General features: G+C 42.4%; 1 protein-coding gene and 1 long non-coding RNA gene across 6 annotated transcripts; one reads left to right on the top strand and one right to left on the bottom strand.

Annotated features, from left to right (window-relative positions):
* The first annotated feature begins 8307 nt into the window (after positions 1–8307).
* On the top strand, positions 8308–12554 carry LOC147630443 (pentatricopeptide repeat-containing protein At5g39350-like). Of its 5 annotated transcripts, none has more exons than XM_086810308.1 (3): positions 8308–11420; positions 11517–11570; positions 11802–12554. In XM_086810308.1, exon 1 carries the CDS (start codon positions 8948–8950, stop codon positions 11270–11272), a length of 2325 nt encoding a protein of 774 aa, XP_086666434.1. In that variant the 5' UTR covers positions 8308–8947; the 3' UTR covers positions 11273–11420; positions 11517–11570; positions 11802–12554. The 5 variants fall into 5 exon arrangements, with proteins under 5 accessions (XP_086666434.1, XP_086666437.1, XP_086666438.1 ...); XM_086810311.1 differs by having other exon boundaries at positions 8460–11416; XM_086810312.1 differs by having other exon boundaries at positions 8460–11416; positions 11517–11627.
* On the bottom strand, positions 11844–14217 carry LOC147630442 (uncharacterized). The gene is made up of 2 exons (XR_015267642.1): positions 12028–14217; positions 11844–11945 (listed from the first exon to the last, which is right to left on the bottom strand). It is a non-coding gene; the product is annotated as an uncharacterized LOC147630442 (long non-coding RNA).
* Positions 14218–18262: the final 4045 nt, after the last annotated feature.

Raw genomic sequence — 18262 nt, 5'->3', positions numbered from 1 at the left:
ACTACAACAGGTGTATTCAAATCATAATCTTTTGTTCTTTATGTGCTTTTCACTTTTGCATATATTGTTTGCATGTTCACACACAGTTGGCTGGTTTAAGTTTTAAATGAGTTGTTACCATGTGGTAAGTGATTTCTAGATTCTTAGAGGACTTAGTAGAAGGTATTTCTATTTGAAGATGGTGTAAGATATATGCCAACGGAGTATGCCAAGTTCTTATGCTCTCGAAGTATATTAGTTATCCCTAGTGGTAGCTACCTCTTAGGTATGGGCTAGGTGCTACGATTAATAAAAAAATTTACGAAAATCACGCCCTAAAAATATATATAAGTGAATCGAGACATGACATGTCTACAGCCATGTGGAATGCTTGGTAGGACCTTGGGTTGTCTTAGCACCTTGGGGCAGATGCCTTGGTTTCCATGGGGTGAACACTGACGTCTAAAAGATTAAGAAGAAGACCTTCAAGGACTCTATCGCCTTGATAGATGCTGGTAGGACTCTCGGGTACATTATGGGCCCTCGAGATCGATGCCCTCATCTTCATGGGGTACTCCTTATGTCAAAAAGAAAGAAAAGGGTCTGTCGCTCTTGAGATACTTAGCGGCCTTTAGATTCTCTTGGCAGAGGTCTCTTGGCCATTGCTTGGGTCTCATTGGGATGGAACCTTCCTCTTTATCATCTTTTACACACACACACACACACACACACACACACACACACACACACACAAAAAGAGAAAAGAAAGAAAGAAAGGTCCAATCACCATTACTCATATTTAGGAGTAGGGTTGCCACTTAGGAATAACTTAAACACTTGTAGGACATTGAGACTGTGGTCATAACCTGCGGTGTACAAGCACACTTGCCTTTCCATAGCACTATCTACCACTTAGTCTCACTTTGACTAGTCTTTACTCACTTCTTTTAGCACTCTTTAAAACTCTAATCGGCCTTTCACTTGCATGCTCAGTGTGAGATTGTCATTGTTGGTTTTTTTTTTCAATAAAAGGCTTTACTTGTCTTCCATTGTTTTTTGTAGCTTTTGCTTCTATCGCGCCCAAGGACGTGCACGATTTAGGAAGGGGGGAATGTTCTACGGGAACACTCACGGGAACACGGATTATGGAAGGAGGTCGGAAGCAATTAATTCGAGAGAGCGGGATTGTAGCCATGGGAACATAAAGACGCACATAATTTTTCCATATTTTTGTGCCGAAGTGCAATGTAAATCGTTTTAGGCCAATGTGGGTTCTAAATGAGAGTTCTAAGTGTATTAAGCAAGGCTCACTTATGGGGTTGTCTGCCCATGTGTGAAAGAGGCCTAGGGTTAGGGTTAGTGACATCTCTACAACAGAGATAGCTAAAGAAAGTGGACTTTTTTGGCCATTCTCATAAGCTATTGAGTGAAGCTCTTGAGCTCTCAAGCTATGGCAACTCTCTAACTCTCTCTCTATTGTACTCTAATGAGCATCAAGCTCCAATGAGTATAGCTCCACTTCTTTCTCTTAATTTGTTTTAGCATCATTGAAGTAGATTAATCTATGATTAGTTGAATGCTTCTTTCTTTCTCTTATGTATACTGCATGCTTGTAGAGTGTGTGTGTGTAGTCTCCATTGATGCAAGCTCTTGGATATACTGCATGCTTGTAGACTGTGTGTGTGTAGTCTCCATTGATGCAAGCTCTTGCCCACTTCATTGGCAATGAGTTTTTCTTGGATAGACTCTCTCTATGAGCTTGTGGGTTTGTGAATGTTACATTCTATGCTTGCTTAAGCTTGTGGGTTAGTAGATGCACGCTTATGGGATTGCAGGCATTAGGGAAAGCTAAGATTTAATCAATGTTTGAATGGGATTAAGAGATTGCCATGCATTGCTTGTTCTCTTGATTAGTGTAGTGGATTTAAGGGATTGAGAGATTGATTGAGGTGTTGAATGGTTGAATCGTCAAGTGGTGGTTTGTGTATGTGAGCTCTCCCTCATGGGATAAGCCTTCATGCACTAATCGGGTCAAGTCCTCGGATTGACATTGTGTTTCTTAACACATTTGTTGATCGGTAGTACTCTATGAGCACTATATTGCACGGTAGAGAGAACCGCTCTACACTAATGTAAGGTGGGTGATGCTTATGCATAAACATGATGATTAATTGTTAAACTTATTAAGCTTAGACTTAAGCATAATTAGGTTACAAGATTGAGACTTGTACTTATAAAGAGGCTTGAGAGCTTGCTTCATCTTCCATCACTTGAAATGACCCCCTTTTTATATAGGTGGGTACGACATTGGCTTTGCTAGCTCATGTGGGATAATTCCACCTTTGCTCATGTGGTTGTTTGCTAGGCTTGTACTTATTTGGACTACTCATACTCACTCCCTACAACTCCTGTGCTTAATGGCTCCACATTTCTCCATACCCATTTTCTTAGGCTACTGCAAGGTGGTCAGATACGAGGTTTATACATACTTCAACCCCCCTTAATGTAGGTAGTAGGTGGATGGGTGCTTGATTAACTACTCTCATGTAGTCAAGAGTGTTTACATTTGCATCACTTCCCCTAGGTGCTTTTTAGCTACTCTTAGGTGGTAAAGTGTGCTTAAAAACACATAGATTTGCCTACTCATTTAGTGGCTCCTTTGTTGATCAGTGCTGTTGCTTGCTTGAGATCTTCTTGCTTTTGCTTGATAAAGATTCCTTATTGTTCTGCTGACTTCATGCTTCATGTCGTGATTAAGATGTAAACTATGTGCTAAAATAACACTAAATACAGTGAAAAAAACTCAAATTGAGCAATGCAAATGGGTGAGATGGGTTTTGATGCAAGAGAGAGCTTTCCACAGTAGATTTATATCTACAATTGATGCAAGAGAGAGCTTCCCACAGTAGATTTATATCCAAAATTTTTAATTTTGACATTGATTTGGCCCAATTTGTGTAAATCTACTCTTAATGATGGTGATTGAGGTTGAAAAATAGTGATTAGCAAAAGCAAAATTTGGAGGATCAAATTGAGCATGTGTGCAAGCATTAAAGAGGCTTTTTACACAAGCTTGTTGCCCTTGATGATGAGGACAATGTCCTATGTAGAGCAGGGTAAAAAATAAGGAGCATATTCTATGGTCAAAGTAGAAAGAGGGTTGGTGAATCTTTCTTTGGATAGAAGGCAGAGTCTGTAGGAAACTTTGGCGAATGTTTGTAAATTTTCAAGATATATGCTCACTTTTATTGTAAATTTGGTGTTTTTTCCTCTAAAATTTATCCCAAAAATTCTACCTTTGGCTAATATATTAAAAAAGTCACCATTTTTTGGGGTCTAAAATAGCCTAGGACTTTTGTGGAAGACCCTTGAAAATTATCCTTGGGCTAAATTTTGCCCCTAATTTCTTCCTTGATGTAGAGAAATTAGCTCAAAACCCCTAAAACTGGGTGGATTTGTGTCGACGGCTAGTTGATGCTCCCGCCTTGCATAGCTGTGGGCTGTTGTGCTATGGGTAATTCACCCTTAAGAGGGTTTGCCCTAATTTGATGCACACAGGGAGAATGGACAAGAAGTCCAATCACGTTGAGTTCTCACCGTTTTCAGCTTGTACAATGAAAAACAGGTAGCTTCCTTGGATGCGAGAGGTCGCTTAGATGAGCTTGGCTTGTGGCTAAAGGGGTTTGGGTAATGGTCCTATGAATTGAGAGAATGGATCTCAACAAGTTTGGTCCACAAGAAGAATGAAGGGATTAGTGGATTTGATGATAGATTTAGTGCAAATGCTGAAGTGATAAACTAATATGCACCTAATAATATGCACCTAATAAAGAGGCTCAAGGGAAGGCTCTGATACCATGTTGAGAAACATGGGTACTATGTGCAAGTCCATGGCTGGTGATTAGTATTAATCCTACATTAATTCGATGATTTCGCCAATCTAAGGTGAGTGACGTCTAAGTATAAACATGATGATTAACTGCTAAACTAATTAAACTTAGACTCAAGCACAATTAGGTTGCAAGATTGAGACTTGTACTCATAAAGAGAATTGAGAGCTTGCTTCATCTTCCATTGCTTAAAATGACCCCTTTTTATATGGGTGGGTACAACATTGGCTTTGCTAGCTCATGTGGGATAATTCCACCTTTTCTCATGTGGTTGCTTATTAGGCTTGTACTTCATTTGGACTATTAGGCTTGTACTTCATTTGGACTATTCATACTCACTCCCTACCAACTCCTGTGCTCAATGGCACCACATTTCTCAACAAAGTTAAGATCTAAGGTTAATCTTGTTCTTAAAAATTATCCATAGACATAAATTTAAATAATTTAAACAAATATTTTGAAAGAACTTGTTCAAATCCAAATCATTTTTTGATTTTTCCTAATATTTCATGGCCTTGGAATATTTTCTCTCCCTAGTGTATACACTCTTCTTTTCAAAAGCATTGGGGTTACCAGAGCCCTTCCCCTTGCCTTTACTTGTATTTGCAGAGAATGCTGCGTTGCTACCATCTCTAGCTTTGAAACACGTCTCCTCCTTTACTAGAGCTGTGCCAAACTCCTCAAAAGTAAGAGGTGGGTTGCGTACTTGCATGTTGTTCAGTGAGGTCACCAAACTATCATACTTTGGGGACACCACTCTGATGCATCTTTGTGCCAATTCTTCACTGATTTTAGTGATCCCCACCACTGTTGCCATCTGATCTTGTAGATTCTTTATTTGTGATATAAATTGCTTTGTTACTTCTTCATTTGAATGCCTTTTTGCTACAAAGCTTATTCTGAAGGTTTTGAATCCTTATCCTTGTCGGATTCCTTATCTTATACTGGTTCTTTAGAACTTCCATGCTTTAGAAGCTATGGTAGTATGCTCAATTAGGGTCATCATCAAATCAATAAGAGTATATATATGTATTCATTCGCCTCCACACCAAAGCAAGCAGGATCTGGTGGTATGGTATATAAGGGATCTACTGGATCTCGGAGTAGGAAGACTTGGTTTGCATCAACCCCTATCGCAGAATACACAATAACAGAAGTTGGATCAACACAATACAAAGTACTGAATTGCAGAACGAAGTGGAGAGTAAATAACGTTATTGCTTGTTGTAAAAAAAACTCAATTATAAACTGATGGTGTTCACCCACCTGTGTGCTCTGAGTAAGGAGCTTTGATTGACGGTCTAGGCATGATGGTCTAGGCATGATGTCTTGCTTACAAGAGTGCTTGAACACAATGAATTTGATAATGAACTAAGGCTGCCAAATTACTCTATATATAGTACCTAGGGTTAGTATGGATGTAGGTCGGCCACGTTGACCAACCCACAACTTGCTCTAAAATGACCAAACAAACCACATCGTCTGATTGATACCATATTAGACTACAACATAGTCTAATATGGACTTTGCGTAACCCCCATATACATGTGAGATCTGAGTGAGATCTTTTGGATCCTCAATCGGGCCATGTAACAACCTGAGAATAATGTATCCTCGGTTTGCTGTCCACCAGCACTTACTAATGTGATCACATAGCCCACACAAGCATGCATCATACTTGGCAGAGTACTAAGTCTATATAAGCCGTCTCCTGCCATACTTAGCCAGATGGTTTACTGTCTAAATTGGGAATTGCCAGGTGGTACCCGAGTGGTCACCATAATGGCTACTCCTCATAAAGGGGGCCTTGCAAAATAGAGCACATCCATTACCCCACAGAAACAACACGAGGGTGGAGCATTGAGCAAATTCTCCACCCTCATATAGGGGGCCTTACAAAATAGAGCACATCCATTACCCACAAAAGCAACACAAGGGTGGATCCTTGAGCAAAACACCCTTTAACAAGTACTCAAATAGGCTCAAGCATTTTAAGCCCTGTAGAGATAACCATAACTAGCATATCAATATGCAAGAGACTTTTAGCCAATCCATTGGCCCTTTTGTTTTCTTCTCTAGTCATGTGCAACACTTGATAACCCTATAAACTTCTCAACTTCTCAACAAACCTATTGCTTTATCAAAACACTTCAATAGCCTTTTATTATATACCTTCTATACCTATTGAAGTTGTCAAATGATGCTAAGTAGGGGAGGACCACCTGAACCATGAGCTCATGGATGTTAAGATTAAAATAATTTGAAAGCCCATCATGCTTTGCTTTGTTGTTAGAGCATGGTCATCCAAGATAATCATCTTAGCAAAGCACCTTAGACCCATGTGCATCAAGGACCACCACACTTCTAATAGCCTTGCCCAAGGATGAGGTGGAAGGCACCATTAAAGAATGCATCCTTAGGTGAGATTCTCTTGAGTTTAATAAGCAGTATCCTTGGACATCCTACTTTACAATGCCTCCTTCTCCCCTCCTCTCTGTCATATTAACAAGGGTAGCTTGAGTGGATCCTTAATAAAAAAGAATTCAAATTTGTGTAACTCCAAAATCCACCTTCTTTATTTTCCTAGCCATGTAGGGCATTACCAAGTAGCTAGATAAGGCAATGAAACAGAGGTAAAAGATAAGAATGCAACCTACAAATAATAAAGTGTAAGATGCCTTTGCCTTCTCAACATGTCTCTCTATAGAGAGGCTAGCAAAACACACAAGCCTCATACATCCAAGTGCACATTTTTAAATAAGTATCGCCCCAAATACACAAAGTCTCACATTCAAGGAAATAAATAGCTATTATTCCCACTTCAGATGCTTCAATGCGGGTGCATTTGACAGCTTCATTGCATTAAAAACTTGGTGATGCTCAGTTCCCCACCAATAGAAACCTCCAAGTGGGTGGGTAAGCTACTACAAAGGATAAACTAATTGAGAGGGCACTTCCAAAAACTTATAGTAATACTTTACCTTCTAAACAAAGGTCTTCAAATTCCTATATTCCGAAGTCATCCACCTACTCAAAGTCCAAGAAAAGCTTCTCAAGGTGTAAAAATTTAGAACTGTAAATACAAAGTCATCCAAATACACATAGATAAACTTACCTAAGTATGGCTTAAGCATTGCATTCATAAATTGTTGGAATGTGGTAAATAGCATTTTCAAAGCCAAGTAGCATAAGCATTTTTAAAGCTAAGTAGTAGAATCCAATAAGTAAAACAATAAGCAAAGGTGCCTCATGGAAGGGCAAAGAGCTACTTTTGCTACTCTTCATTTATTACATCATGCGAACTTGTGGATGATTGCAAAAGCATAAATATCATGCTCACTTTTCACTGCGAAATCTAATTGGTTTTCATCTGATAAAAAACTTGAGTGTTTCACGCCAAAAGCTAATTGGTTTTTTAACAACTAATCTTGCTCCTTAACATGTATTAACATTAGCTAGCCAACTAATGCATTAAAAAAGTAAAAAAATTATCACATAAAAAACTTAGGTGGTTTTTCATGATCGTGCATCAAGGAAAATTCATCAAAAATAGATTTTATAAGGATGTTTAGTGCTCTTCACTTGCCGTGTTTGCACTCAAAAACATCATGCATTGTAACTGTGAAAACAAAATCATGACCTGGTTTTTCATGTCAACTCTAGACCTTACAAATAGCACAAAAAAGTACACAAGGATGTTTATTAAGTAGAAAAAATAAAAGAATCACCACTTACATCACTATGAAAAACCAAAAAGTTTTTCATAGCATGAAAAGTAGATTTTTGCTGCGCATATAAGATATGTAGAACAGGTCTAAGATAACATTTTAGCATTTGACTACCCTTAGGAGACTTCAAGCATGCTTAAAATGATGAAAACACAAAATTTATAGCACCGTGAAAAACTATTTTTTTCATAGTAGTGAAAAAAAGAGAGAGTTAGAATACGTGCATATAGAGCTGTGTAAAGATCTAAGTTACACTCATCATCTTTTGCTAACACCTATGAACAATGTCCTCTACTTCTCCACCATAACGAATAAGCCTCACCAAACTAAATACAAGGAAAAATAGAAGAGCCTTGCTCCTACTAGCCAAATAATTATAGGATGAGTAGTTTCTTTATGTATGAACATGATGGGTTCTACAACACTAGAGACTAATTCAGAGTATGAGTACCCGAAGGATGAGGTAACAACCTTATACAAGCCAAGGAGCAAAAAAAAATCTACATCCATGTCTCAAAAGAAGACACACTTGGGTCCATACATGGACCAAGTGGTAGGGTATATTGTGGAAAAGGATGTAGACACACCTAAACTCACCCCTCTTATTGACCCTATAAGAGTACGATGAAAGAAATGAACCCTCTCGCGTGTTAGTGCAGTGTGGTTAGAATAGGGGAGTATGAAAGAACTCGCGTGTTAGTGCAGCTGTTAGAATAGAGTTGGGGAGTCCCTAGGTTGTGGGTTCGAATGATTGCGTATTAGTGCAACGGCCGGCGGGTTGTGGGTTAGAATCTCCCATGTGCGAGGGACGGCCCGGGTTGTGGGTTAGAATCTCCCATGTGCGGTGATAACTTGTGTGTGGGTGATAACTTGTGTGTACTTTGAAGCCAAGATTTTAAAAAAAACTGTGTACACACTGGAGAATATCTTGACCGCCCTTCGACTCAAAATTAGCCAAGGACTGGCCAAGGCAAAGCAGAGGCAGAGCTGTTTGAGCGGAAAGCAGAACCATAACATGATCATCGTTATCAAGCCATGCAGGTACACATTATGCGATGTAGGTACACATTCATACTCCATTGCCTTTCAACACAAGCATCTACTGTAGTGACAGAGCTTAGCAGGAAGTTTAGAGGTCGCATACCTAGTTTAGCCATCATCTTGATGTGTATGTCCCGTCATGCACATCAGATGAGCTGGAAAAATTGCTCCAGATGTTACGAAAAGGCAGCATATTATGGCCCCCCTGCATTATTGCTTTCAGCCTAGATGCATCCCACAGGATTTTCAAGAGATTAAGAACACAAGACTTATATTTCATATGCATCACATCATCCCACATATAAACACATGCTGGGCTTGGCATTCCGTCGCCACCTCGCTACTGCAACAAGCAGCAGCAGCAACAGCCTCAGTCATCAAGAGAGACAGAGGCAGCTGTGGGTCGATCTCCTCTCCAAGCCCATGGCATGGTGGGATAATAGGCTGGAGAAAAGAAGCCCCAGGCACCCAGACTTCCGGCACAAGAGCTCAAGAGAGTCCCTCTGGTTGGACAGCCCGTGTAAGCCCCCATGGGTAGACTCTCATCTCTCTGCCCTTGATGAGTTTCTGCAGCAGGAAGGTCAGGGGTCTTCATGTCTAGTTGGATTTGATCATCTGTTACGATGTCTTTGCAAGGAAGGACACCTAGACAGGGCCTTGGGTATGCTTTTCTACATGGACGAGCTTGGTGTTGTTCCTTCTGATCGCATGTATTGGACCCTTTTGAAGGCTTGCAACAAGCGGAAGGCCTTAAACCGTGCTCAACAACTGCATGCCCACATGGTACAGCATGGGTTGGATCTCACCAGCTTTCTTGGTGAATATCTAGTCACCACATTGGTCAAGTGCGGTGGCCTCAATTATGCACTCCGTGTATTTCACATGCTGCCACATCCAACTGTTGTCTCATGGACTGCAGTCATGGCTGCCTTCACCGACTGTGGTGAAGGTCAGGAAGCTCTGAGAATCTATCAGTACATGCAACATAAAAACGTGGAGCCAAATGAATACACCTTTGTTGCCCTCCTGAAAGCCTGTTCTAGCACACCTGATTTGGAGAAGGGTAAGGCATTACATGCTGAAGTCAGAAGAATGGGCTTTGATTCGAACGCCTTTGTCTGTAGCACCCTTGTAACTATGTATGGCAACTGTGGGAGCATTATAGATGCAGAAATTATCTTCAGTGGGCTGACTAGGCACGACACAGTGTCGTGGACTGCAATGCTCTCAGTGTATGTTGAGCAGGGTCAAGGGAAGAAGGCAATATGGTTGTATAGACAAATGCAGGATGAAGGTGTTAGTCTAGACGAGCGGTCCTTTGTGATTGCCCTTCAAGCATGTTGTACACTTTTTGAGAATGAGGAGGCTGTCAGTGCGGAGGGGCGGTGGTCAACTAAATTGATGTCTCTGGAAATTGGTCAGGCCCTACATGCTGATGCCAAAGGGAAGGGCTTTGTTTCAAATGTCTTTTTGGGTAGCACTCTTGTGAGCATGTATGGAAAACTTGGGAGCATGGTGGAAGCAGAAAATGTGTTTGACGGGTTGTCTCAACAGAGTATCGTGTTGTGGAATGCAATGCTTTCTGCCTATGTGGAGCAAAGCCTCGAAGAGAAGGCTTTACGTTTCTACTGTCAAATGCAAAAGGAAGTTGGAGGTCTAGATGAGCGGTCAGTTGCAATAATGTTGCAAGCATGTTGCATCCTTGCAGAGAAGGAAGAAGCGAGTGCTGTAGTGCGGCAATCAATTAAAACAATGTATCTAGAAATCGGCCGGGCGTTATATGCTGACGCCCAGGAAAAGGGGTTTGCTTCAGATGTTATCATCTGTAGCACTCTTGTGAGTTTGTATGGTAAATGTGGGAGTATCATGGGGGCAGAGGATGTGTTTCATGCATTGTCTGAGTATGATATCACATCATGGAATGTGATGCTTTCAGCATATGCTGATGGTGGCCAAGCAGGGAAGGCTCTTCAGCTGTGCAAGCAAATGCAAGAGGAAGGTGTGATTCCAAATGATGTTACGCTAGTTCACATCTTGCAAGCCTGCAGTGAGACAGGAAGCATAGAGATGTGTAGGCAAACTCATATCACAATTTTGTCGACTGGAAGTGATTTGAGCCCTTTCATGGCGAACACTCTTGTCCATGCGTATGGGAGTTGTGCAAGCATGGTACATGCTCGGGAGGTCTTTGATGAACTGATTCGGCCTGATGTTGTGTCATGGAATGCTTTAATTGCGGGTTATGCCCATGAAGGAGATTGTGTAACAAGCCTTCATACCTTCGAAGAGATGCAGCTTGCTGGTGTCAAGCCCGATGGATACACATTTCTCTCTGTCTTCTCTGCATGCAGTCATGCTGGCCTTATTGATAAGGTTGTCGTGTGCTTTGAATCTATGTGCACAGATTATGCTGTAACTCCAGAGATCAAGCATTATGTCAGTATGGTGGACCTTCTTGGGCGAGCAGGAGACTTCAGGAGAGTTGAGAACATGTTGTGGAGGATGCCAATGCAGCCTGATCTGGCCACATGGTTGTGTTTGCTAAGAGCATGCCGAACACATGGCAACACTGAACTGGGAAAACATGCTTTTGATGGTGCAGTACATCTACAGTTAAAGAAATATCCATGGTAATGCTGAAAATGCTCAAAACAGGCGGACCATATAGAAGAATTCTGGCCCGAGATGGGATTTGGTATGAGCAAGATATGCATTCTTTTGCTCTCAGGATCTGCAAGCACAAATGCAAACACCAGAAACTGCTGCTGTTTTAAGCAGGCAGGTATGGTCTCTCTCTGTCTCGCTCTTGCTCTCTTGGATACGTGTGCATAATCAGGCGTGCATCAATTCAATGCTAACTTTGTGTGCACGTGATTAGGTTTGTACCCTCTTTTGTGCATGGGAGGTGGGGAACTTCTTATAACCAAGCAAGGTAACAGTCTCATTAGCTTCAAGCAATAGCCTGCTAGGCAGTTTTCACTCATTTCAGGTTTGTCTTGCTTTCTGGAGCTTGAAGTTTTGCCAAAGCTTGCTTGAAGTTTGGTCAGACTCATTGTATGTCTGCATACCCATATTATAATTTCTTGTATTTTCTATTTACTTGCTTGGGTACAAGTTGGTAATGCAAACTATCTTACAGCATTGATGGCTTGCTTTCTTGCAGAGTGCCTCAACACAATTATTCCATGAAACAAATCTATTCGAAATTTGCAATGGGATGCTCTGACAAGGTTCTATTGTAAATGATTGTGAGTGCACATGATGCTTCTTTGTTCCAACCTGGTGTCGGTCTAACTATGGGCTCAACCTCCAACATGATGCCTCTGCCACTGCCTCCTTGGAACTGCGGGCATTGAAACTGGCCCCTGTGCCTTTGGATCCACGGAAACCTTGGGATTTGCTGATGAACTCAACTCATCCTCCTCCTCAATGGATTCGGACAGACATGCTTGAATCCCAGAAACTGGTGTGAGATTTGAGATGGATTGTCCTTTGTCGGTATCATCTTCAAGCATGGTAGTGTCTGCACCTTGGGTCATCCTCTGGGATCTGCTCCTTACTTGGGAACTCTGTCTCCAATGCCACTTCCTCTCTTGAAAGCTGTACGGCACACTCATACGCTCCCTCTTGCTGAGATTCCTCCATGGTGGGACTCCCAACTATACTCACTGCCTTTCTCGCTTGAATCTCTTGTTGGTATGTTGCCAACTAGTTCAGTTTGTGAGCCCTTGTCCTTGTCTAGGGACATGTTGCTAGGCACCATCTAGGTCTAGGGTCTTGTCAGTGTCACAGTCTATGTGCAAGTCCTGCACAAGGCAGATGTAACCCACTTGCAAGCTTTAATGATGTACAGGTGTCCATGCATTTATTAGACCATTGGTAGGTTAGGTCATTTTGAAAATTGAGTGATTACATGTGAAAGCCTTTTGTGTCCAAGGTGACTAACAAGGTAAAAGGATGACCAATTATGCTTCTAAGGGGTCATGGGCATGATTAAGACAACCCATGGGCGCCCAATGGGTGCCCAAATACCGAAACCAAAAAGGGACAAAGGTTGGTCATAAGAAGGGCACCCTGTTTTAAAGGGAAAAAGGGATTTATGTATATGTTTGTCCAAGGTGGCCTGTAGGGGCTCGCCGACCAGCAATAGGAGCACTATATATTGGTGTTCTTGCTGCCCAGCAAATGATTCTGCCTTCCCCATCAGCAATTGTGGATGCTTCAGCCCTCAGGAAGCCGTACAAGCACAAACGCAAGCAAGAGGGAGCAGTAGCGGTATATGCATTTTCTGCCCATGCACGTGTGCTGAATTTTATCTACTTGCATGGAAATGCCATGACATGATGGCATCAGTTTGAAATGGAGCACACATGACATGATGGTGAGGTCTGCTATACTTGAGATTCAGAGAGATTGGAGCAAAGGTTTCTCCCTCAGCTGTACTTCCGGATTGATGTTGGGTTCCCAATGAGCTAATTAACAACATTGCTTCCACCATTTTGATGTTGGGTGGCAGGTTGAGCGTGAGGATGTGGGCCAGCACGCCATTCCATTCAATATGAGCACACCATATGTTGCACCCATCTCATTTGGATGTTTCCCATATGTTGTGATTGTGGCATCTCAATCAGGTAAGCATCTACATGTGTCCGTTTCTTTTTTTTTTTTTTTAAAATTTAAAATTTTGGTGACTACTAGAAGGGAGCAAAGTACTCCGTGAGGACCCCTCATATCCTCTACAAAGCGAGGACAAGGTAACTATTGGGTGTCCAGCCGGGGATTGAACCTGGTACCTCCAGGTTACAAGCCACCCCCATCAACCACTAGAACAAGAGCCCGATTCACACGTGTCCATTTCATTTGGCATCATTGCAAGAAGAATCAATGCATTTTCTTAAAAGTCTATTATCTCTGCTCTGAAGTCCCCTACAAGTAGTAATTTAATAATTGATCACATGTTTATCAAGAAAGCCCCAAAATAATAAGTAATCACAAATAACCATCAAGTTTTGAGTACAAAACGACTCTAATCATCCGTCGGTATTTAATCTCATCCAAAATAGGGCCCATGTCAATATCCGTCTCTTCTCTTACTAAGCCTTGGGGGCTTGTTTCAAACCATACAAGGCCTTTTTTAGCCTGTAGACTATTCCAGGAACCTGAAATTCCACATGAACTTCCTCCTTTAGTTCCCCGTTGAGGAATGCTGACTTGACATCCATCTGCAAGATGGGCCAATGAGAGTGTGCACCAAGACCAAGAATTGTTCGTATGGTCGCCATCCGACTAGGAAGTATCATCAAAATCCACACTAGCTTTTTGAGAGTAGCCTTTGGCCACAAGCCTGGCCTTGTGCTTATCCAAGAGTCTCATCTAATTTGTACTTGGTCTTATAGACCCATTTGACACCAATCACCTTTCGCTTTGCTACTCTAGGAATGAGCTCCCAAGTCTGATTTCGTTCAATAGAGTCATGCTTTGCTTCGGTGGCATGCTTCCAAGTCGGTTTGGAGAGCACCTCCCCAATATGAGTAGGTTCCGATTCCCTTTGGATGTGTGACATCAGTCCATAATTGATGCACGGGTTCTTTTAAGGTGATGTCGTGGTACGCAACCGCTCTTATAAACAAGAACCCCTTGCTGCAGGTGAAGGGACCGTGTTACCCCCGAGTCTCGCAATGTCTGGTACAACCAATTGGGAATACGAGAATCCCCTTCTGAAGTAGAACCTTGCTCTTGAGATATAGCATGCTATGGTGCGTCCACCAAAATCTCCTTCTCTTGATCATTGGTGGATTTTTCCTCCGCTTGAGGTGCTGGGGACATGCCGGTTCAAGTTGAGGAAGAGCAACAAGAGAATCTAGTGAGGAACCAAGGAGAGGTTGAGCCGAATCAGCCCTTGATGATGAAGAAACCCCCTCTACAGTGGAAGATGAAGTCTCATCAACCACCACATCTTTGCTAACGATGATCTTTGAAGTTGTAGGATTGTAGAGCCGATAACCTTGGGATTCTGAGCTATAACCAACCAAAATATGGTGCTTGGACTTAGCGTCCAGCTTTCCCTTGTCACCACCATCAGGTACATGAACAAATGCATTTGACCCAAAAATCCGAAAGTGTGAAAGCGAGGGTTTTCTTCCCAGGTAGGCATGAAAGGGGGTTCGCCTTGGAACAACAGTAGTAGGCGACCAATTGAGAATGTAAATAGCAGTAGCAACTGCCTCCGCCCAAAGCTTTTGAGGAAGAGTCTGATGTTCAAACATAGTTCGAGCCATCTCAATCACCATTTGGTTTTTTGCTCCACCATGCCGTTCTTTGAAGGAGTACTTGTGTTGGCAAACTCCCGTTGAATGGAGGTCACAACACTGGCTAAACTGGCGAGAAGTAAACTTGCCTCCTTTGTTGGCTCGTAATGTCAAGACAGAGTGTCTTAACTATTTCTTCACCAAGGTTCTCCAAGTTTGGAATCTGTCAAAAGTTTCGTCCTAACACGTCCATGTATACCTGCTAAAATCATCAACCCAAAGAAAACATAATTGACAGAACCAAGAGACGGAGTGCGCATTGGGCCACACAAATCTGCATGAACCAATTTCGAAGGTGCCAAGGTCGCCATGTAGCCTTATTTGGAAAGGTCTCCCCATGTTGTTTCCGTCTAAGACGAGTGACAAGGGCCCTCACGTGTGCCAACATCTGGCAAACCATCCACTAGCTGCTCTTTCGCAAGGCCTCTAAATGAAGATGTCCAAATCTAGCATGCCAAAGATTGCGTGTGCGAGTACCTATGTGAGAGTCAAGAGTCGTGAGTTTGTAGTGACCATGGTCCTCTATGGCTTGCCATAGGATCTTGTCAGTGAGAGGGTCGCAAATGATCACAGAGTCCTCCATAAATTCCACCTTAGTGCCCAATTTACAAATCTCATGCACAGAAAGGAGATGGAATCCTAAATCTAGCACATATAGCGCTCTCGAGGTGTACTTCCCTCCATTGCCATCCGGAATGAGGGGCATTGTCCCTTCGCCAAGAATGGGGACAATAGAGTTATCTCCAACGGCAACTTTGTCGTGACATTGGAGTGCGAGGAGATTTCGGCTAAGGAGTCATGTGCTGTGTGGCATGGCTGTTCAAAATCCACTGAGGAGAGTTGGAACAAGAAGGAAAAGCTTGCTTCACCACTGGATGGAGAGTATCAGACTCGAGATCAAATAGGGTGACGAAAGTTGACTCCTCCAGTGGATGAACTTGCTCCTTTGTCCTTTGACATCCCTTCAAGTCCTGCACGCGACTCCGGCATTGTCGCCATAAGTGTCTCTTTGGAGCAGTAATCACAAACTTTTTGGTTGCCAGAAGAATTAGCAGCTGAAGATCCCTTCGGCTTAGTAGTCCTTAGAGGGAGGTGCCACACCTATATTGTTCTCTGTCCAATGAAAGCATGGGTATCTTTCTTTGAAGAATCCTTGAATCTACACTCTTGATCAAGGACCAAAGGCATCAGATCATCCGAGGTAATGGTTTCCGCCCATCTTGAGGTAAGAAGTGAAGAATAGAAGTGCTCATATTTTGGGGGCAATTGAGCAAGTAGTCGGATGGCCATATCCTTAGCCGAAATCTCCTTCTCGCACTCCAAGTTTGAGATTTGGACACCATTGCTTCATGGCTTGTTTGTACATGAGTTTGGTGTGTCCATCCTTGAAATTTGATGTAGATTACTCATGCTTTGGCATATAATTGGGTGTGGCAAGCCTTGTTAACCCTAAAGTGGATTAACAACATTATATATTACATATATGTTTGCTGAACATTGTACTATATACTTTAGTGAGGCAGACCTACTACTTAGAAAATAAGAAGATATAGCTTTGTGTATTGTAATGTAATATACCATGGACCCTTGAAAAAAGAGAAAAACACAAAAGAATTGCCAAGCACTGTTTGATAATGAGTAAACTAAACAGGGTTGCATAGAAATGTGGGGAGAAATGGTTATCTCTTGAATGATTATACTCCATGTGTGATATGTAAGTCTTTGTATTGGAAGATCCTGTACACTACTGATCTCGGAGGATCGGAGAGTGGCTGATCTGTACACTGCTGTAGAAACACCTTGATGACCTGATCTCGAGCCTATGCACTCTTCCCAAGGGCATGAGGAAGGGCTGCACACCTGAGGCTGAGAGAAGAAGAAGGTGGACTGTTCTACACTATGTTAGAATGCTGAAAACACTTATGAATGCTGTGTTACCTTCACCAGATGACTGCTGCATGTATGGATGATGCACAGAAGGCTGGATACTGATGCAAACTGCAGATTCAGGGCTGGAAACTGCTGTAGACTGTTGATTCAGGGCTGGAAACTGCTGTGGACAGAAACGCAGGCCTGTAGGGGTGCTGAGGGACTGAAACGCAGCAGTTTTGGGGGCTGAATCTGGGACTGTAAGGGACTGAATCAGGGCTGCTTTGGTGCTGAAAACAGGCTGATTGGAGGCTGATAGCAGGCGCCTAGGGCTGTATGAAGCAAGGGTTCTCAAGGGCTGGAGAAGCAAGCTTATGAGCTCCAAGGGCTGGATTAGTCTAGGGCTGAAGGCAAGAATGCTCCTAGGGTTGAGGAGGAGAGCTCTTAGCACAATGAAGACTGAATGAGAAAACAAGCCCTATGCAAGCCTATTTATACTAACTGGAGGTTGGTCATTTAATAAAGTTTATATTTATAAATGCCCAATAATGCAAATAATGCTAAATAAATACTAATAAATATGGAAAAAATACCAGATAAATCCCAGTAAATTCCCTAAGGCTTCGGGGATGTTCTAAATGATGCACTGGCATATGAATGCATATTATGCAGGATGCAGAGTGCTTTCTGATGCAAACCCTAAGGCTTCTACTGACTCTACATGCATGAATGATTCTCTCTAAGTGGGTTAAGGGACTTGACTGACTGACTGACCCGCTAAGGTTGAGGAATGACCTACATAGCTCGTGCCTGACTTATCCTGGACTGAGGATGTACAATGGGGTCACGGCGTACGACAATTGTCATCCTGTTGGGTTCTAAAACTGTACAACTGTTGCACTTTTGATGATGAGCAATCTTGTCACCATGCACTGAGTGCAGAGTGCATGTGACATTCCCTCCTGATTAGCTTGGCGGCAGGTTCATGGCTTCCAAGTAGTCCGCCAATAACTGGGGGTATTCCTGGAAGAACTCCTCGTCGAGCCATACGGCTTCGTGGGTGCCTCGATCTTGGAATTTTGTATAGAACTGACTTATCCGTCGACCGGAACCATGCTTCCATCGATGAAGAAGGATCTGCTCAGGCTCAATCACATCTGCCTCGTCTACCAGGTCTGGTTGCTGTTCATCTGAAACATCACACTTCTGGACCAACATATGGTTTTAGCCAAGAAACATGGAAAACATCATGCATTGTCCAACTGGCAGGCAACTTTAACTTCATTGAGACATCACTTATCTTCTTAACTATCGGAAAGGGGCCAAAACTATGGAATGAAAGCTTGGGACAATGTTTGCCCACTTGTTTCAATCTTTGTTTCATGATGCATTGAGAGACCCAATCCCCTTCCTTGAAGTGGATATCTCGTCTAAACTTACATGCCTG

Source organism: Cibotium barometz, chromosome 16 (genome assembly GCF_041138505.1).
Source record: "Cibotium barometz isolate CiBa-2024 chromosome 16, ASM4113850v1, whole genome shotgun sequence".
NCBI lineage: Eukaryota > Viridiplantae > Streptophyta > Polypodiopsida > Cyatheales > Cibotiaceae > Cibotium > Cibotium barometz.
Note: the sequence above shows the minus strand (reverse complement) of the source record. Positions and strands in the feature narration are given on the sequence as shown.